At 30.8% G+C, this 22,949-nt stretch overlaps 2 protein-coding genes across 3 annotated transcripts in view; both read right to left on the bottom strand.

Annotated features, from left to right (window-relative positions):
• The window catches only part of LOC106465906 (RNA polymerase II elongation factor ELL-like), a 47,760-nt gene extending 42,855 nt beyond the window's left edge, over window positions 1-4,905 (bottom strand). Inside the window, exon 1 of the mRNA XM_013926143.2 lies at window positions 4,725-4,905. Within this exon, the coding sequence (XP_013781597.1) occupies window positions 4,725-4,856 (132 nt within the window). The 5' untranslated portion in view covers window positions 4,857-4,905. The remainder of the gene's footprint in view (window positions 1-4,724) is intronic.
• A 6,587-nt stretch (window positions 4,906-11,492) lies between these two features.
• The window catches only part of LOC106465909 (ubiquitin-associated protein 1-like), a 25,012-nt gene continuing 13,555 nt past the window's right edge, over window positions 11,493-22,949 (bottom strand). For both annotated transcript variants that reach the window (XM_013926146.2, XM_022393851.1), the window contains 2 exons: window positions 17,796-17,897; window positions 11,493-17,158 (listed from right to left, as the gene is read on the bottom strand). In XM_013926146.2, the coding sequence (XP_013781600.1) occupies window positions 17,033-17,158; window positions 17,796-17,897 (228 nt within the window). In that variant the 3' untranslated portion in view covers window positions 11,493-17,032. The remainder of the gene's footprint in view (window positions 17,159-17,795; window positions 17,898-22,949) is intronic.

Below are 22,949 nucleotides of genomic sequence, written 5' to 3'. Positions count from 1 at the left end.
TCCACAGATTGGGTTATCATTGCAGAGCAGCTAGACAGAGGCCCTTTTTAAGACCTGCCAACATAGTCAGACAAAAGAAATGGGCAAGTGATATGATGACCAAGCCTCTGGACTTTTGGAAGACCGTATTGATGTTCTTATTTTATATTCTAGCTTGTTAATATTGGTAATCTGAGTTTCTAATTGGTATGAAACTACAGACTTAGTATTTTGACTTCACAAACATCTAATTTGAACCAGTGCTGCATTCAACATACCACACGACACATAAAAATTAATGTTTAACTGTGTTTTTTTAATATTTACTTTTCAATTAAGATTAAATAATGTATAATAATAAAATATGAATTATAATCTACAGTTTGATACCAAACTTATTGAATAAACTCATAAAATAGTAGTTCAATAAAATTTTGAATATGAGTCAACAAACGAAATGACATGGCCTTTGACCCATGACCCATCTGGAGAGGGTAAACAGAGTTTTATGCAGTTAAACCTCATTAATCCAAACACATTTATAATAAACTAGTTCACTTGGATTATCAAGACATGAATAGTCAAATCAGTCTCTTTGAATATGGCAGGCACTATTAATAACATGCATTTTCAATGGATAAATGTAAGAGTTGGCATGTAACTGGTAGACAAAAAACAACTGTAGATGCAATAAACTTATCAGTTTATCATTTCATACATCGTCAATAATTAAATAAGTTGCACATTTAAAGTAGCATTTCATTATCTTCGCATAAAACATGATTTCGTTCAAACCAATAACTTAGAGAATATGAAATAAATAGTACTGGTAAAATGGTAAAAAATTACTTTCCAAAAAAAGGATGTAATCCCAGTCAGCTTTTGAACTGACTTTGACATATTTTCTTTTGAAGCTTCTTGGCACTTTAAGCAAATAACAAATTACATCATCATAATCTTCACATAAATCACTTTAAGCCCTGACTGCGCTTTATTCAGACTGTCTTGATAAACTGGTGGGTCAGTATCACACTTTTGTAAAGAAATGATAGAAGTGTTATCCTCATCTGGCAACTCTTGACCAGTTGGTTCTGCTGAGTCAGTGTTGAACCACTGATCAGCTGACATAGTATCACCACATTTTTGATGAGACACAATTGCAATGATATCCTCATCTGCCAACTCTTCACCAGTTGGTTCTGCTGACTCAATGTTGAGTCACTGATCAGCTGACATAGTATCCCCACATTTTTGATGAGACACAATTGCAATGATATCCTCATCTGCCAACTCTTTACCAGTTGGTTCTGCTGAGTCAGTGTTGAGTCATTGATCAAAAGAAATCTCATTAGCAATTTTTGACATCTCAACAATTTCACTCTGTTCAGTCTGCAGCAAAATCTTGAAATGCTTGAAGCAGTTTAACCCTTCCATTACAGGTTGGGTAGAATCCACCCAGCTCGTAACCACAAAAGTATTTATATTATGATTTTTGATAACGTATGCACATCTTTTCAAAATTTTGTGGGTTATTGGTAAACATTACAAGGTTTTCATAAAAAAATATCAGGTTTTTAAATTAAGTTTTAAGATTGTTTAATTAAAAATTTTCTCATAAGCTTTTTCTTTAAGAATGTTGACTATCCAACATGCAAAGTAATTTTGATTTTAAGACTAAAAATACTTTAATGCATTAGAACATTTTCAAATTTCACATGCGCAATCCTTATAATCTTCAGATAATTATCAAATTTGAATAAGAAAAACTTTATATTTTATTTGCTATTTTCACTACTGTATTTCTGTACAAGTTGGTTTGATTTGACCAACTTTGTAGCCTCAATAAAAAATTTTGAAAAAAATAGAAGTTATACTTTTTTTTGTTATAGAATGACTACAAATTTTAACATGAAAACACAAATGTTTAGTCTAAATAGCTTAAATCTCATAACATTATACATTTATTATACTGACCTTCCAGCATTGCCTGGCTAACAATACAAAATTTATACTTTTTTCTTTGTTATAGAATAACTACAAATTTTAACATGAAAACACAAATGTTTAGTCTAAATAGTTTAAATCTCATAACATTATAGATTTATATATATTTATTATACTGACCTTCCAGCATTGCCTGGCTAACAATACAGAAGTTACAGTGTTACTGTATCAAATAATATATAACTGACCTTTAGTCCTTACAAAGTGACCTGTCTTGGTTGTGTTGTAGTGGACTAGTATTTTGTAAAATATTCACCTTTCAATTATTATATATTACATATGTAAACAGATTATTACTATTTAGAAATACGTTCTTAAGCTTATTTTTTCTTAAACATAGAACAGTAAATAAAGAAGTAAAGGAAACAATTACCTCTTCTAGTTATGACCTTTGTACTCATTTGCTGGGACAGCCCTTCAAGAACCAAATGGTCCCCATTGTGGTCCATATGTTATGAATGCCCAAGCTGTTTTACGAAAGGATTTTCTACCATACTTAGATTTTTAATAGGACTGATTTCTTTACATAAAGGCACATACCACCATATGTTATGTACCTTAATTTCCTGAAAGTCCTTGACAAAATAATACGCAAAGGTTAACTGGTAAGTTAGCTTGATACAAGATTGATGGATAAGTTTAAAGGGGGTTTGAAAACTGATATGAAGGTCAAAAGCAATGGATGATGATCAATGGGTATTTTTTCAGTTAAGAAAATCCAACTAACAGTTTTCTTAGGACCTTTGATGTTCATTACTTATTTCAATAATTCTGTAGGGTCCAAACTGATTCTCAAACTTTTGATAAATTTAAGTATTTATATAATTTTATTCATAATTTAACTATAAGGATAAGAATTGAAAACAACAAATCAGTGAAGTTACCGATTTGCAGATTTTACCTCTACACAGAGACATTTGATAAAAATATTTTAACTTAATGGAAACACAGCATACAGTCCAGTTAAATATAGCTTTTGTGTGGGTATGTAACACTTGTACCAACCTATATAAACTTAGGTGAGATCAAATTAGAAACCTACGCATCATCAAGCAAATTATATCACATATTAACAATTCAAAGTGAAACATTCCTCCTAGTCAGCAGCTAGATTTATAATGCTTAAACCTTGAATTCCAGATGAGAACCATATAAGGATTCCATTGGATTTTGATACAATTTTTTTTATAAACTTTTTTATTCAAAACTGCTTGTACGGCTATCACTTTATTGGTTATAAGGACTCCAATGGTATACATGTCACACAAAAATTGTTTAAGTGCCAATGGTATTGCAATTTATTACACTAATCAATTATATATTTTTTATACAAAAAATGAGTCATTTGGTAAATTCTTTATACTGAGTGTTTCTACAAGTAAAGAAATAAAATTACTGAATATAATGCAATATATGGACCCCAGCTGTTCTGAAAGATATAAAAAAATATTTCAGTACTTGAGGGTCAGTCTCTAACAGTAACAATCATATTATCCCTTATAATATCATTCCATATGGCTCTCTGAGGTCACCCCTTTATTCACAAAAACACTAATCCAAAGCATCATGACAAACAAAATGTAACCTATAATATTCTTCTTCCTATTCAACAAAATATAAGAAAGTAAGCTAGTGTACACAACACTACCAGGCAAACCATTCCATAAGTTTAAACTATAATTCTAACAATAACAGAGAAATGATTTTACTAAAAAAAGTCTAAATCTTGCTTCCTTTATTATTATTAATGTTCAATTTTCAACCTTTTCAAACGTATCTTTTAAAAGCCACTAAAATCTTTAAATATCTGCAAAGTATCTAGTTTAAGTTCTAATTACTTTATACTGCACACAAAGCAAGTACAACTGTTAAGCCTCTTCATACATACTAGTTTAAAATTTTCGAAATATACGTCATTATTGAGCCTCTTCTGCAACTATTCTAAGGATTCAATACCTACCAATACATCTTTAAAAATAATTCCAATTAAAAAAACCTTTGAATGGTGTTTACTCATTTCTACTTTTAGAAGTTTATCTGTTGTACTCAAACTACAGCTATTTCAAGTTACTTCAGTTTTTTAATTAATAAGTATATATTGTGACAGTGATAGTCACTGAGTGATACCCAGCTTATGACTGCAAAAGTATTATTATGAATAACAAAAGCAATAATACCTGTACATAAATAAAACTAAATAGTTTGGTTCTGAAGCCACTAGATTCCTAATATGGTAGTATAGGCCTACATCGTTGTAACAGTAACACTGTCATTTGACACAACACTCTTTGACTCTGTATTACTTCTTCTTAATAACAATTACTTTAACAGTTTAAGTATAATCATAAGCCTAAGTGATTAATATTTATTAAATCAGGTTCTACATTTTATTCTTTTAATTTAACTGCAGGATCAAGTGTTGGTGTAACGGTTAGTATACTAAACATATCTTCAAGTTCAACTTCAAAGTTCAAGGAAGAAGTTAATTAAGAATACCATACCCCTGAAAAGCGAAAAAACACCTGAACATGTTGGCTTATTTAATAATAAAGTAAACTGTAATGGTCACGCTATGACCAGTAGGACTCAATACGAACAAGCTGTGATTTAAAACCCGTGTAAATTACGTGTAGGAACTGAAAATTGGTATAATATGGAGTGATCATAACGAGTGAGATCAAAGTAACAAAATAAAGTAAGATTCATAATAAATTATAACCACTTATTAAAAAACTACCCACCTTATTCTTTAGATAATCCTCTATTGATTTAAGCGCAGAATCTGTTAATTTAACAAATATTAATGAGTTAGAATTCGAATAACTTCCCTGTGAAAAAAGACCATATTGTTGCCCTTCTACCAGCGCCGCCATTTTAGTCTTTCTTGCAGTACATTCCTTTGCACGTACACATGTATGTCACCCGAAAGGCTTTGCGAATAGTACTTGCAGAAACAAAACAAAATACAACGTCTACAGATCGCAGATGTGACGTCACACACTCTTATTTCCTACACGCAGACGTTTAAAAACCCACAGAGGTATGAAATACTCACACAAAATTTTATTGTATTGTGATATTCATTAATTCCAAGTTTGTTTGTTTTATAAAATGTTAATAACAATTTCATATATATTTTCCGTGTTTTAAAATGTTTTCCACAAGTTAACATTCTACACAGAACATCCTAAATTCCTAATATCAACCAAACCTACGTCAATTATCATTCGTATTTTTGTGCTTTTCGCTATTGTATATTTTTTAGTTTGATTCTGATTTTTTTGTTATTAGTGAAAGATGAGTAATGCATTTGAAGAATGAGTAATTCTTGGTACACCCAACAAAAGAAAAGCGGTTTGTCAAGGACACTTGTTCAGTAAGCCCATTGACTATATGGATCACCACAAGTTGAGCAACAAACCGTTATTAATATGTGTGGAATAACATAATTTTATGTTAATCTATTCAACATAAAGTTTCGTTATCGGTAACTATACAATAACAGATAGAAAAAATAATCAGATGGAACTACATTGAAAGTTTAAAACAAAACAAAAAACTCAAGCTTTATATATTATTACAATCATAACTACACAACAATTATATTTTCATAATAATATTCGAGTGTGACAAATCTTATGATTGGTTTTCTTCTGACATTGTTTTTACATGTTTGGATGGTTGTTGTTTGTTGTTAAGCATAAAGCTACACAAAGGGCTATCTGTGCTCTGCCCACCACGGGTATCGAAACCCTGTTTCTAGCGGTATAAGTCCGCAGACATACCGCTGTGCCACTGGGGTGGAGGGCATGTTTAGTTGGAAGTATCCAACGCTATAAAAATAATGATGCCATTTTGAAAATTTCATTTTGCTACAATAGTAAAAATTAATTGAAAGCATATTATGTATTGTTTGAAGATAAGCACAAAGCTACACAATGAGCTATCTGTGCTCTGCCCACCACGAGAAATGTTTTGTCATCTTTTATTTGATAACTTTCATACATATCTATTTTATAGGGTTTAATATTACTCTGTTTCTTTGTTTTTTTAGTCCAGAATTATTTCGAGGTATTATGACAGGGTCTTCACTTAGGAAAAAAGAACAAAACAAGGTACAGAGCAGAAGTTTAAATACAAGATGCTGTTCTACGAAATATTATTTATATTTCCTCTTACGTGCGGCTAACTGCTCTCATCAACAAAATGTCCACAAAATAAATTAATGTTTGAGTATATATTAACCCTAGGCTATGTATTAATATTGGAAGTAAACGAATAGCATGGTACAAATATATTTTTCTCTTGTATAAATTAACAATGTATGGACATTTTAATTATCTGTGATTACTGTACATTTACAGAAGTAACTGCCTGATTCAAATTTCACAAAATGCCAAGTCATGCATTTCCCACGAAAAACATCTAAGAGTAAGTTTATGTAAGCAGTAACAAAATAACGATCAAATTATCGTGATTCTGTTGTTGTGTTTTTGCTTATTTTGCGTGTATATTAATAAACAATCTGAGATTATCACTCGTATCTTTTTATACATTTGTATACTGCTTAAAAAATTAGGTAGAAATAAATTATGAAAACTTGTTATAAAAACTTAAAATATTATTTTCTCTTTTAACATTATCTCGTGTTTTAAAATGAAGGAGCAAGAACCGTTGACAACATAAATATATTTTTAATTAACAAAAATAATAATAATCAGACAGAATATCCTTTGATTTCCAAAAGTAGTGTTAAAAACTACATTTTTAATGTAGTAATTTAAATGTTGGTAAGAGGGAATTGCGGGTTTTAATAATAGTTTAGATCAAAAGATCTAAATATGATAGGCTTATAACGTCTAAAAACTTTTAGGATGTAATGTATTCTAGCTATATTGTTTATATACGAAATAGTTGTGAAGTGTAATGAGTGATTTCAAGGTAGAGAGTGAACCTGTCAGTTTGTTAGTTATCTCTGCTACTTTGTACATAAAACTGATTTGTTAAAGATTTATTTTCTTTTTCACCAGAGCCGAAATTAATTTGTCCACTGTATGATATCGAATAATGTTTGTTTGTTTGTAATTAAGCACAAAGCTACACAATGGACTATCTGTGCTCTGCCAACCACGGTATCGAAACCCGGATTCTAGCGTTGAAAGTCCGTAGACATACCACTGTGCCTCGAAAAGTGAATTCGACGAAATATCATAAAATTATTCACTGCCTAAATTGACTTAGGTTAGTATATGGTGAAGTAAAACGGACTCAAACCCAACATAAAAGAAGTTGATTTGTTTAACGTTAACGTCATTTGTAACGTAGGCCTACAGCAATTTACTGCAGCGTACAAGTTCGTAGAAATGGTTAAATGGGGAAATAAAGCAATTCGTTATCGATACGTGGACTGGACGTTGAATTATTTTTACCAGATAATTTTGCCAATGAAGTAAAAACGTTTCAATAACATAAATGGATATTATATTACATATACACTAGCAGAGACCCACAAAACATTTGCAGGCAGATTAGTATCTTTATTGCAACAGTACTTCTGTTCTGTAAATACAGGATTTCTAGAATAATACAAAATCATTTTAATCGCACAACACAATAAACTTGTGCGTCTACTTGTCTTAGACCTATCATTATTTAAGCCTATATCAAGTACGGCCTATTTTTTATAGATAAAATTACGCTGTAACTCGTGTGCCTTTTTTTCGCTTTAGTTTAGTTAGGGCTAAACTTTATTTTACCTAATACTATCAATAAATCAATTTATAATACTATTCTACGACCTAATGTTAGACCTTTCAAAAAACTTTTAATATGTTGTATAAAATTTCTACTAAAGTATATTTATATCCATATTTTGATTACATGCGTTATTCCAAGTGAGCGCGCATTTTCAGGACAGGCAAAAAAATTGAGTATTATCATATCTACTAACGTATAGCTTGTCAAAAATGGCAAGTATTACCACCCCACCCCATAGTATACCTAACCTCACATTTCATAGCTAACTGAAATAAATAATTTTGGGCGAAATCAAGCTTGACAGAAAAGTGCAGTTGAAACAGTCAAACGTCAGTAAATTCATTTGTGAGCCAATCAAAATTAAAATCATCCATGAAATGAATTCGTGGTGTATTTATAGAATAATTATTGGTAAAAATCAGTAGATTAACAACTTATAATATATAGAAAAGCCAGTGCGTTTTGGTAACACTATGTTCCAACGCTGGCTTTTATGTCATGTTGCTTAGCAACAAAAGTATAACCTAATATTGTTGTTAGTCTATGTGCTGAAAGTATAAAATGAAATGTATAGAGAACAAAACTGGAAAGATATTTGTTGGTTTCTTAATTTAAAGTCTCCGTTGATTAAATAGGTTTTTTATTATTATTAAGAACGTTAGTGATATAACAGAAAATAGTTTAATTCAGAAAATATTTAAGTTTAAAATTGAATCGATATTGTTACTTTCATGATAAACTTTATGCACTGGGCTCTAGGCTAGGTGATACCACACTACATATTTACTTTAGGCTTATTAAAACAACACTCACTACACTTATAAGGTATCACGGTACCTCCGTCACTAAGATTGTAAGAGGCAGACAGTAATCGAACTATTCTATCTGGATAAATGCATTTTGGTTTTTATGACTCCTCCTATTTAAAAAAAATCAAGCATAACTTGACATACACTGGTTTTTTATATAAGTTTGATGATGTTTTGAATCTATTTTACTTTACCATACAATGAGTATTATTATAATAGATAATGTTTGAGAGTCCATAGTCTAAATGCGATGTTGATAGAACAATACCATATTATTACAATAAGAGAAAAAATTAAAAACCATATAACCTAACAGTATTCGAAAGGTAGACTTTTTGTTCATCAGGGAGCAAATTTGTAATTTTATTAAACTCTACAATGAACAGACGAAGGTTAATTTTGTTTTTAAAAGATTCTAAAGTTAAAAGAACTGAGAGTTTTCTTCTTTGAAAATGACTACGGCTGTTTCAGTGAACAACGCCTAACTGGTTTGTATTTCGGTATCAAACAGTTGCAACCTGTGCAAATGAATTGGTGATTGATTAGACAATGTTCGGTCCACTTGAATGTCTTCGCGAATTAAGTAGACTCGTCGAGGCACTAACTTACTTAAATATTTTATGATTAACACATATAGATATACACACACAATTGCTTGTTCTAATATTTAGGGCTAGTTGAATAAAATATCATACCATTTGACAAATATAAATTGTCGGTTGACTGGTAAATGGCTGATTGGAATATTTTGATTTATATTAGAAATATATCTCGGCGAAGTGATAGCAGTGCAGATATAGTTTTAAGGAATTTCAAAACGAATATTTCTTTTATCATCATGAAATCTAATATCTCAACCTTGACATTACCATTATCTACAATGACGACACCTGTAACAAGTTTTATCGCAAGTAAAAAGAAAATTAAACGTAAAGGTTTAAAAACATCTTAAAAATCAGGTTGAGGTCAAAGTAGTCATGAACTTTCAGCATGCCCCCATATACGTAGTAGTGCCTCAGGGTAAGTGTTAAATGAACCTTTTGGCCTTTTCCAACTTCCTTCAGTTTTCTATGTTGAAGTTCAACTGTGTAGGTCACCGAAAGTTGGAATATATATTATTTTTTATTATTATTAATTAAAATTACTGTTGGGCGATGCATACTTCTCCTATTAAAACTTTTATTTACTGCACATAGTAATTATACATACCATATTAGATTGTGTACATTTTAAAGTAAGATTGTAATTATGACAATCTTAGAGAGAGAAAGAAAGAAACCAAGGTAAACATCTTCAATGACAGTAAGGAATGACATTAAACTTTAATGATTTTGTATTTTATACCCAATTTGTTTTCAATATAAGCAACCGCATTTGTCAATTGTCATCGACAATTTGTATTGTGTATCGTTTCAGTAACTAACAGGTAAGGTTGGAGATAAGTCACTGCTATAAATCATCGGGTGATGAATTTCATTGTACAATTAATTTTAGAAATATGTAACTGATATGATACTGCCCAACTTTTATGATAATATTGCATACATAGTACATTAAAGGGGCACTTTTCAAGTATTGTAAGGTACTCCGTTTTTTTTTTTATAAACATTTAATAGCATATCAAAACGATATTTTTACTATAAAGACCAAAACATCCACGTGCCATACGTTTTAATACAGGAATCTTTTTCTTACCAACTGCTTGAACAAACTTTGAATGCAGCATATTTATGTAAATAAAGTTCACTATTCTATCTTCCTTCAACTTTTTCATTCATTAACTACATACCTTAGAAGTCTCAACACGTCCCTAGATTCTGGTTTTAATTGAAGGATAGTTTCTTATCCTTGAAATGTCACACAGCTTACTTTCAACCTTTTCAAAGGCATTTATAAAAATTAAAGAATCAGCATGGTTCAATAACATGAGCATATTCATAGGCATCTTATTGATAAAATTTATTTTGAAATAGTTGTTATTAAATGTTACAGCTATTATTTACAGCTGCTTAGATATGAAGCTTTCTGGGTGAACACACAAATACTAACCATTTCTGAACACACTATAGAAAAACCATAAAATTATTCTACCTCTAATTGAAGATCCTTCAATGGTTTTTACTACTGTTTTGGTATGCTTATTTTTTATCAGTTTTTAACTGAAGCACATTGATAATGTGGCAGAATGGCCTAGTGCTTTTGACTCATAGTTAAAAGGTTGCAAGTTTGGGGCTTGCCTGAAACATGTTGTTGTGTTCTCGAACAAGACACTATCCCAATTGTTTTCAGTCCACCTGGTTGTATCAGTAGGTAGTTGAGGTTTAAACTGCAATAGATGGCATCCCATCCAGGGGGAAGGGGTCATCTGCTTGTGCCACAGTTAAGCACCAGTCTTTTGTGTCTTTCAGGTGCAAAAAAAACAAAAAACTTTCACTTACTCATACAAATAGACTAGTTCTAATTTCACTACAATAGGTTTGACTAATTTCAATAAATACCAATCTCTATTATCAATTGTGAGTGACAAGTATAAACCACAGAATCATTCTTTAACCATACATTTTCAGATACAGCATTAATAAGTTAAATAAAAAGCTAAATTGAAACAATATCATGGATCATCTGTATAACTTTTATATGGTATTTTGCAAATTAAAAAAAAAAGCTGACATTTTTAGAGAGCCTGGTGTTCTTCATGATCAAGGATTTAAAGCTAAATTAATTATTATTATTATTCAAAATACTTACTATACAAGGGAGACGTAAGATGTCTATATTTATTACTAACTTGAAGTATCTGTAGAAGTATGAGTACGTGTTTATTGAAGCCTTGATGATGTTAACATTCTTAAATTTTTGTTAGCTTACTGTTATCTTCATGTTGGACAATAAGTCTTTATTAGCCATTAAGAAAATTGCTAACAAAATGAAAAAACAATAATAAACACTATGAAATAATATCTTTATGCAACCTAATATATGAAATGGTACATATATAAATAAATGTAAGAATTCCAGTAGATTACAATTTTTCTCCTTTAAGAAACCTACAAAATATATTGTGACATAGTAATAAACTCTCTGTAATGCTCATAATATAATTAACCTGTATCCAAGAAGCAAGGGAGTTTCAGAATCAATTTTACTTTTCAAACAAGTGCTACTATGAGGAACGGTATCACAATTATCGAAATAATTTTTTTCAATAATTACAAATGCCATGCATAACTATAATTTTAAAAATATAAACAACTGTACTTGCATGTTATACAGTTCTTATTTTACACTGACTGGCCTTTTTTACAGCTACATTTTCAGCCCATAACTGACAAATTATTAAAAAAATTCAATACGATATGAAATACTATTTCAAATATTGTACATCATTATTGAAGGGGCAGCTAAATTGGAAACACTTACAATCAATAATTAACTGGTAGGTTCTTTCTAACCAAGAATAAAAAAATATTATAGTAAAACAGGAGAGAAAAATGCAGCATGCTGATTGTGAGGAACAGAAACAAAGTTAAAATTCTAGCAACAAATCAGAGGTGATACAAAGACATTCAAAGTACACATGTTTAACACAAAACTCAGGTTTGTGTATTTCAGCATAAACCTATGCAATAGGCTATCTACACTCTGTCCACTGCGGGACATCAAACCAGAGATTTTTAAGAGATGATTATCAGTGATAAAAATAATTAACTTACCTAAAATCAAAAGCTTCAGTTTTAATAATAACCTGATTCAAAGTTATCACGAAAATCTGGAATAAACGATGAAAAATTATTTTTAACTCTCACTGAAATGGTTTGTTTTGGACTATTCTTTGCAGGGAATCAAACCCCAAATTTTAGTGTTGGAAGTATTTAGATTTACTGCTATCCCATTGGAGGACCACTGAAATGGATGATGTGTAGAATAAACAAATTATAGGACTACTCTCGAGTGATGAAAAAAATGCAGAACACAGAAAACATCCTTTTTAAGCTGGAAAAAGGACTAAAGTAATCAGTCTCATACTGCATTGACAGAAATGTAACTTTCCCTAAATAACATCTACACAAAACAGATTATTATTGGTTATAATAACAAACAGATGGTGTAAAATTTCAATGTGAGAAGTTAAAAAAAAAAAGAGACATTTATATTTTTTGTGAACGATTTTTATAAGGTCATAAAAAAAGGTTGATCATAATTAGATAAATCTTAACCTTATCAACTTATATGTGGTGCAAGGAGTTATGTTGGAAATGAGGAAAATTCTAAACCTATAAGTAGACAAGCTAAATTATTATTCTTTATTATAGATGAGTTATGTTGTTTGTATAAAAAAAATCTAAAACATGGAATGCCAAAAAACCCACCTAAACGAAGGGCAAAGTAATTGCACAAAAACATCATTCACACTTAAAAAACTTTGCTGTGCTTACAAAGATGTCTGCATGTCCTGAATGATAACTTTCAATGCAAAATGCTCTTACAAATAAATGTCATGTGACTTTTTTTCTAAATTAATACACAAGCTGATTAGGTTGATTTGAAAAAAAAACAACATATTAGCATCTCCAAGTTATGCCTTTGATAGGATGATAAAACTAAAGAATATTTCACAATCATCTAATTAAAAATTTAATATTCTTTTGGTAAAGCATGCTTTGATGGTAAAAAAATCATTTGTAAACGAAAAAAAAATATTAAATGTCATGATGTTTGCAAAAATAAATTATACTATTATACTCAAAATGATATAATCAGTTACTTATAACATAATTAATATAAGAATACTAGGAATATTGAATCCTATCTAACCTTGAAGAAATGAAATTTTATACAGTTATAATCCATAATAGGTAAACTTTGACTACGACATAGCCTAATTAAGAAAAAAAAATATTTTTTTTTTAGATAAAAATAATAATAAAAAAAAAACTTGGAGAAAACTGCTCTTGAAATCACTAGATGTAACACCACTAACCTAGTGATATCATTAACCAATCTTGGTTTGTAGCAACAGAAACTTGTAAAAGGTAACTAACTGGAAAACTTGGGAAATGTGGAACAGGATTTCACAATGAACCTGTTGTTAGGCCTTTAGCCACAATCAAAACCTTCAGTTGCAGAATGTAAGTAGGATATACGGGCATCCACGCACTCGAGTAAGGGGTGGGTGGGGGAGGGAAAATGAGTTACATAATGTAAGTGAATTTTTTTTATTCGATTTACAATTTCACACTATTCCCCCCGCAAAAGTCTTTGCCCCTCCCTGTAATAATTTCTGTGGTTGTCTATGGTAGGAGAAGAAATTGCATCAGAGTTTAAACATGTCTTATGATATGTTTGTCAAGTTGGAAGAGGAACCACTGATCACATCTTAATAAAAAGAAAAAAAAATGTTCCTGCAAAATACAAAAATGTCTGTACTATGATAAATATGAACAAAAGAGAAGCTTGAGCAAATTCAAAAAGTGATTTTGTTGCAAATACAATGCCAGATTTTTTTTAAACAAGGTTTTACTGCTTGTGACAAAAGCAGAATAACAAAAGACAGTCAAGATCAATGATCAAAATTTAGTATCAAAGTTTATCTTCAAGTAGTATCTCATTGAAATACAGAGAAAAATGGAGCCAAAATACAAAATCCATTTTTGCATGTTCTAACTAGTTTTTAAGAACAAAACATTTTCATACATTACTTCCTGATATGTAAAAATATCTAAGCAATACAAGTTGAGGAGAGGTTGAATGTGGGATCAAAAGTCAGGAAATTATGCGAGCATAAGGCAAAATGATATAGTAGAGATGGGTGATTAATGAACTATGTATGACCAGATTACATTGGTCAGTTTCATGCAAACTAATTAATTGAAATTGTCATTAAATCAATCAAAATCAGTTTGTATATCAAAATGAGTATTTCCAATTATTCCAAAGATCGACTAATCAAAATTCCAATTAGATCGACTGTCACAAAAATAATCAACTAATGAAAAATTAGGGTTTCTGATTATAAGTATTTTCATTTATTTCAACTGTCAAAGTAATATCAAAATATTGCTATATGGTTTGTTAAGCACAAAGCTAGCTACACAGCCACCACACTTTTGATCATCCTGTCTTTGTTACGGCAAAATTACTAAGGCTACCTACCACTGTAACTAATTTTGGGCTGCTGAATGGAGGGAAGGTAACTAACTTGCTGGGAACATCTGCTGTCAAAATTTTTTGTTGTTTTGTTTGTATGTACCAAGGTTTGAGGAACACTTTACTAATTGATTAATGGGAGTGTAAATTAATTGATTAGCAACTGCCACTAATCTCCGAGCTTTACGATATAGTACTGTGAACACAAGATATGAATTTGGGCTATTTAAGAATTATTTTCATATATGCGGCTTTTAAATGTTTTATAATGCATGAAATTAACTTTATCTGAGAATACCTTTGTCACTCTGATTACCATTTTGTTATTACTGTTAGAATGGTGAAGTATTCTGATATGACTTTTTTAAATCATCTTACTTTTGTCATACATAACAGTACCCTATCGGGACAAAATTTCAACATCCACCATTTTGTTCCTGCTGACCCCAATGATCTAAAATGTATGTCAAAAAATTCAAATTTTGTTCCAGGTATTTTAATGAAATAGCACTTGAATAACACGTTTCAGGTATTTTAATGAGGTACCACTTGAATAACACGTTCCAGGTATTTTAATGAGGTACCACTTGAATAACACGTTCCAGGTATTTTAATGAGGTACCACTTGAATAACACGTTCCAGGTATGTTAATGAGATACCACTTGAATAACACGTTTCAGATATTTTAATGAGATACCACTTGAATAACACGTTCCAGGTATGTTAATGAGATACCACTTGAATAACACGTTTCAGGTATTTTAATGAGGTACCACTTGAATAACACGTTTCAGATATTTTAATGAGATACCACTTGAATAACACGTTCCAGGTATTTTAATGAGGTACCACTTGAGTAACACGTTCCAGGTATGTTAATGAGATACCACTTGAATAACACGTTCCAGGTATTTTAATGAGATACCACTTGAATAACACGTTCCAGGTATTTTAATGAGATACCACTTGAATAACACTGATTTTGACTACTGATCACTGATCTTGCAAGTCCTTCTTAGTTACAGGGTCAAAGACTCATTCAGGAAGAAAGTTCCCTGTCTACAGTAGCAGAAGTATATCTTCAATGGAAACACAACAGAATACTTTGAATTTAATTATAAATATACCATTATGTCTGAAACAAAAATACCACTCATATAAATAAAAATATACCACATAACCAGAGCAGCAAACTTAAAAAGCTTGAATCAGTGGTTGAATCCAACAGACTTCTGAAGCAAAAATAAACAAAATGTTAAATGGGTGGGAAGGAACTTTTAATGAAACAAAGGAAAATTCTTTATATGCACATTCACACTGTTTTTTCGTTACTATGTTACTCCAAGATTAAAGTGAGTTTTAGCAGTATACGTATTATTTATCGAGATAGGTGAATTATTCAAAAAGCTCATACCTTTTTAAAGTACTGTTCATACTTTCTACTAGGATAACATTAAACATGACTGCTGGTATTTGAAAATTGTTCTTGTCTTTCAAAAGTCTCAAGTTCATCTATTGTGTGTTAAAAAAAACAGCAAAACCGAATACTTTGTGATAGTTATCAACATGCAGCCTAATCTCCTAATTGTTTCATGTGTAGACAATACAGTGTGTACTTTTGAAAATGTGATAAAAAAAAAGTGTTAAAAACAACCAGGTAATATTTTCAGAGCTTGATTTTTTAAAGAAGATGCTAAAGTCCTTGGAATTATTTGAAAATTAAAAACTACATAATACTTACCAAGCAAATAGCAACAAACTCTTTTATTTTTGAACATCTTACCAATGTTTTTATATTACTGATTGTTATGCACGTGTTGCAAACATTGCATGGTATATTAAGAAATTAATATAGCAAAACCTTTACTGAATGAACAAAAATCATTTGTTGGTTTAAATAAATCACCTAGAAGTTCTTTCTACTATTGCAATGGTATCTCCTTCACTGAAATACTAGAAAAAATTAATCAGCTGACCAACTGAAATTATTTTCTTTAGCTCCATAAAAGCTTTATCCCACTCACTCACATAATTATATTTATCTATACATACAATTAATCTTGGTTCCACTCCAGTTGAATTCAGATCAATTACCACAATACACTATTCACACAACAACTCTTCATATACATATGTATAGAATATAGTACGAACACTGCTAAATCTATAGTTTCATCAGGATAATTCTGCTCATATAAAAGTATTTTTTTCAAAGCAGTAATGCATTGTTCAACAGTATTTATTCAACATTTTGTTTTTTCTGGAATGGATGCACATATTTTTTACAGGTTTATTCTGAATAAAAACAAAGAGGCAGTTATTCACTCTGGAACTATTAGAGAAGTAATGCATCTAAAGCCTTATCTCGGTCATTTTTCTGTCTTATTAATGCCTTCTTGATAGCATCTTTTTCAAATCCCAGGACACTGAACTGATTCATCAAGTCCAAGTACTTCATGGCCTGAAACGACACAAGACAATCTATAAGTCTCACACTCAATTAGGTAAGGAATTAAGTATCTGACAAGGGACAAGATGTCAAGCTGAGCTGGGTAATTAGGCATATGAGAAGTACAAGTTAAAAATATTAACTAAATAATAAACAATACAATTGAATGGGAGAACACTGAAGATAGAGGTTAATCTTAAATAGATATCTGAAGATATAAAATAGGACCTTTGATAAATATGGGTAAAGTTAACTATATGAAACAGAAAACAAATAATAAATACAAATTTAATACACACTGGTAATCAGCAAATACAAAAAGATAACTATGCATATGTCAGTAGAAAATGTAATAATCATAGGCTACGTCTAAATATATGATCAGAAATTCCAGAAAGAGAATGTGAAGATTGTAAAGTAGAGAGAAAATGCAATGAACTGGGTAGGCTTAGCTAGGTGACAATGCATGCATGTTAGAAAATGGGTTTCACTAAACAACCAGACAGGTATAAACAGTCAAAAATCATCTGATATAAGCAAGGGGCTCACCCAGTAATTTGGTTGATTTTATCATAATGAGATACATTTCGACTGTGCTGTTTTACATAGTTTTACATACACTGCTGTAATAAAAACCTAGTACACAAACCTCTTCTACTCTGTAATCATGAAGATGAAGAGCTGTCTCAGCTTCTATTCCATCATATCCTTTCTCCACTAAACCTTGAACTTGACACAAGTGATCTACAACCTGAAAAAAAACAAACTACATTTTTTACTACCATATAAACAAAAATATTCACACTTATTGATCAATAAAAATATAAAACATTTATGTCGCACGAACCTGATCACACTTATTGATCAATAAAAATATAAAACATTTATGTCGCACGAACCTGATTACACAATATGTATTTTTTCAATGCCTTAGTAAACAAATTTAGTTAGTGTTGGTGTGTTTTTGTTCAATGTAAACTATGTTCTTTAGTGATCGGGTTAATAAGTATTGCTAAGACTACCAAATAATAAAATGATCCTACTGACAGGTTATTAAAACACTGTTAAAAACCTGGAATGCATATTTTCTTGCTCAATGAAATTCTTTATTAGTTAACATTTCCCCAGTCATACTTTCTTTAAATTTACTAACTGTATATATATATATATTTAAATGCTGGATAACAGATATTACAATTAATTGCAGCATAAATATTGGTACAAAATTACTAAAAAACACACCAGCCCAAAAATGAAAACAGAATGTATCATCCAAAATCACAACACTAGTTGTCACTAATTTATGCTACAAAGCAAACACTAGTTGCAACTATCCTACAAAAAAACACTTAAGGAACTAAGTTGTATTAATGTATAAAAAAGTGGTTATTCTTAAGCCAGACCTCGACAAATATTTTCAGAAAAGTTACGGAATATATTTTGAGCTAGTTGTGTGGTTATGGTTCGAGACGTACAGTTTTACACTAAAAACAAAAGATACATTATTAAAGTTTATTATGTAATATATATTAAAGTTAAACTTCAATATGTGCAATTATTAAAATAGTAGATTAATAACTATAACTTAGGTGGATTCTTGCAATGAATGAGAGTAAAATCTACTCCTCATTACAACATGTACAATGATAAGCAAAGGCCTTTTGGTGTGCCTAACCTAACTTCGCTACTGTTTGTACCGGGAAATGGGGGCTACGTATATCTATTTACTTTCACAGCAACAAGTGCATGCTAACGACCACGATATCAACAACCACTTGATAGTATTGGTCCCATCCGAGTCTAAACATGCGCACTGATTGGTCAAATTGAGAGAAAGAAGAAAAACAAAATGGCGGGAGATTAGTAACGTGTTGTGCAACTGCTGCTCTTCATTCCCGAAAAAACACAAAGAAGTGCTGAATTCAAAGTTCGATTTTGGACTAAAAGAATGCAAAAATAGTTTCAGACTTCCAAGAGTCCAGAACTGTTCTAGAATCAAGTTTTAGCTAGCACATCCCTATGCACTAATAAAATAGGAGAAAACTCTAGTTGATATGTCGACCTGGGATTTGTCAATGCCTGACTTAAGAATTTCAAAAATGTACATTTTTACTTAAAGTACTCAAACCAAAAGCAACTTCAAAAAATTTGATTACTTTACTTTACATCCAAGAAGTAAGGAAAAAGCTTAATAGAAGTTTAGCTTTAGCTAATATTAGTTTCTTCAGATTCATGTTTGACTCTTAAGCAAATGTTGGTACGTCAAAAAGGTAAGACAGATTCTTTAGAAAAGTAATGGTTACATTTATCAAATAAAATGTAAATATTGCGATATTATGTATAGTGGAAAAAGCAGGCAATTATTAAAATAATTAGGGAACATAAATGCAGTTAAAAAAAGGAAAAAAATAACAGAACCCACTCTAACTGAACACATATCATTAACTAGGAAAATCATGAAATATTGGAACAAACTGTGGTACACAAGAGATTTTCAGAAGCATATCGCTAGACTGCATCTACATCTGATAAATAGGTACGCAGGCCAACACTCCCTTTCACATGATGTACACATTTACTAATTAATAAAGACAACAAACACATGGCAAAATACAGATGTTAAATACCAGCATAGACCTAGATGAGTTAAGACTATTTATAAAACAAATAAACAACAACAAAGAAGACTTCTTTTACAAGTCAAAACAAGAGACTGTTGTGTTTTAATTTTTTAGCTGGTGTGTTTTTAAATAATTTCAGTTTAACAGATAATATGAACCAAATAATGCAAAGAATATTGCTCAATTAACATGTATATCCATGTCATTTATTCCTTTCTTTTCAAGCTTTGCTCAGTATTAATTAACATGTCTAGCAACATCTATTCAAATAACAACCCCATCATCCAATCTCACAGCTATCAAGGTCAATTCAATCCACAACTGCACTGATTACAAGTTAGAAAACAGATTGTCTTCTGGTGTAAAACAGATGAACTGACTAATATATATTAAGACAAGTAATTAAAGAATTTTGAAAAAAATAAGTGTAGGGATGGCAATGTCAAAAAACACAGAAACAAGGTAGAGATGAACACACAAAACCATATAGAAATCCCTACATAAGTAACCAAGTCTTTCCAAGAAAAACTTTTATCTACAAATATATGTTGAATTTCTTTCATTTGCATGAATTCAGGTTTGAATAAAAGCATTTAAACTGAATAATGTTATAGTCTTACAATGGCTAATTCTAATAAGCTTGTGACATTGACTCAGTAGCTACTTATGTAGGGATTTTTGTACGGTTTCGTGTATTCATCCCTACCTTGTTTCTGTACTTTTGGCATTGCCATCCGTACATCATATTTATTTTTTCCAAATGTTTTATTATTTGTTTCCCCTCTTTTTTTTCAAACACCACCAATGAATTAATGAATGGCAGTCACTATGAAGGCAGCAGTTTTAGCCTGGCATGATGAGTTGTCTTGATGGACATCATGTGTTGAAGTAAGTAAAATGCTACACTGCTTCTGTACTCCCCAAGTTAAAATGCAACATTTTGAGGTGTAAATCAACGCACTGATGAGCTAGTTTTTCTGACATTTGAATCAGAATAAGCAGTAGAACATTTGTCAATTATGCTGCTCACTGGTTCTACTTTAGCAATGTTTTTTGGCTAAACTGAAGGTCTTAATAGCTTTTGAAAACCTACATTAGGTGTTTATAAAATGCTCTTAGATAAGAGATATTTGAGAGTTTGATGAGCAATATATAATATACGGTTCCCATTTTTTTTCCCGGCCCATCCCTACATACTAAGCACTATCATCGTCCTTACACCCCAAGCAAGATTGTTTCTGAATTCGCAATGTTTTAGTATATATATATATTGTCATCTCAGATATGCTACAATTCACAAGGAAAGCTTTATTCTGATATATTAACTTAAAGTATGAAATAGACAAAAATTTGTTAATATAGTGGAGAAGAAAAGATACAATACATGTGGATTACTTTATGGAAAAAATGTTCACACAGAATTATTTACTATTACTATAAGCTACATACCAGATAAAATTTAAAATTGGAAAAATATTTTACAAACAGCATTTGTAAAAGTGCTGAAGCAGCATACATAAATATATACACATACATACATACATATACACAGCACAGGTTTGAGTTTATATGTTTCATGTTACATAGCTAGGGGTATGTAGTTAATACCTTAATATTTTATCTGTTGGATAAGTAGATTATTTATTAACTATAAAATCAGACTGTGTTTTAGAAGAAACCTGTACTTTATATATATTTAATCTTAACAAGTTGTATATACATTATTATAAGGATTGTGTTTCTAAGATTTAGAGCAGTTGAGGAACAGAGCTTTTCAAACTGACAGTACTATTACATATGTGATCTGGAAGATTTACAAACGTGTATTCATACCAATGTCTTATACATTTGAATAATAACATAACATATTAAACAACCATTATTATTTGGATTCTTTTTGTGTCCAACAATGTACACTCTAAGCTGCATGCATGGTCTTGCAGCAATCTGGCAAGCATTGCACACCAAAAACAACAGGTCGTTCACACATTAATCAGTTCTGTGTGGAAGACATAAGCCTACAATTTGAACAATACCATAAGGCAGGAATATAGGCACCAATAGCCACTCAATAACAGTGCTGGACAAAACGTAGTGCTCAGAAGAATTTGTAGTCAGCCCAAAATAAAGAAAAACAATATGGAACCCTGCTCATGACAATAGTGACAGCCATCTTTTCTTAAAGTAAAATTCGAGGTTTTTCCCATACATGAAATTACTTGGGAAATGTTAATTATTTATTTGAGACTCCTGAAGTCCTGCAATTATTTCTGATACTATTTTGTTACTAAAGGTAAAATTGCTGAAAAGAAAAGTTAGTACCACTAAATATTCGGTCTATTACGTCCTGGTTGTACAATTTAATTTCTTACATCTTGTATAGCAACAGATATTGTTAGTTTTCAGATGTAATTCAAAGAAGGATCAACAGTCAGATTTATAAATTTATTCTGTTATTAAAAAGTCTAGTTTCACATTATCAATAGCTACAGTTATAAGTCATCGATTTCAACACAATTCTGATAACAGCTTTAAGATGAAGACTGTGACATTACATAACAGTGATGTTCCTTAAAGTTAAAGACTACCACATCATGTTACACTGACGCTCCTTAAAGTTCAAGACTATCACGTTACACTGACGTTCCTTAAAGTTCAAGACTATCATATCACATAACACTGATGTTCCTTACAGTTCAAGACTATCACATTACATAACACTGATGTTCCTTAAAATTCAAGACTATCACATCACGTAACACTGACGTTCCTTAAAATTGAAGACTATCATATCACGTAACACTGACGTTCCTTAAAGTTCAAGACTATCACATTACATAACACTGATGTTCCTTACAGTTCAAGACTATCACATTACATAACACTGATGTTCCTTACAGTTCAAGACTATCACATTACATAACACTGACGTTCCTTAAAGTTCAAGACTATCACATTACACTGACATTCCTTAAAGTTCAAGACTATCATATCACGTAACACTGATGTTCCTTAAAGTTCAAGACTATCACATCACATAACACTGATGTTCCTTAAAGTTCAAGACTATCACATCACATAACACTGATGTTCCTTAAAGTTCAAGACTATCACATTACATAACACTGATGTTCCTTAAAGTTCAAGACTATCACATTACATAACACTGACATTCCTTAAAG

This window comes from Limulus polyphemus, unplaced genomic scaffold (assembly GCF_000517525.1).
Source record: "Limulus polyphemus unplaced genomic scaffold, Limulus_polyphemus-2.1.2 Scaffold2091, whole genome shotgun sequence".
NCBI lineage: Eukaryota > Metazoa > Arthropoda > Merostomata > Xiphosura > Limulidae > Limulus > Limulus polyphemus.
The sequence above is the reverse complement of the archived record's forward strand: the minus strand, read 5'-3'. Positions and strand labels throughout refer to the sequence as shown.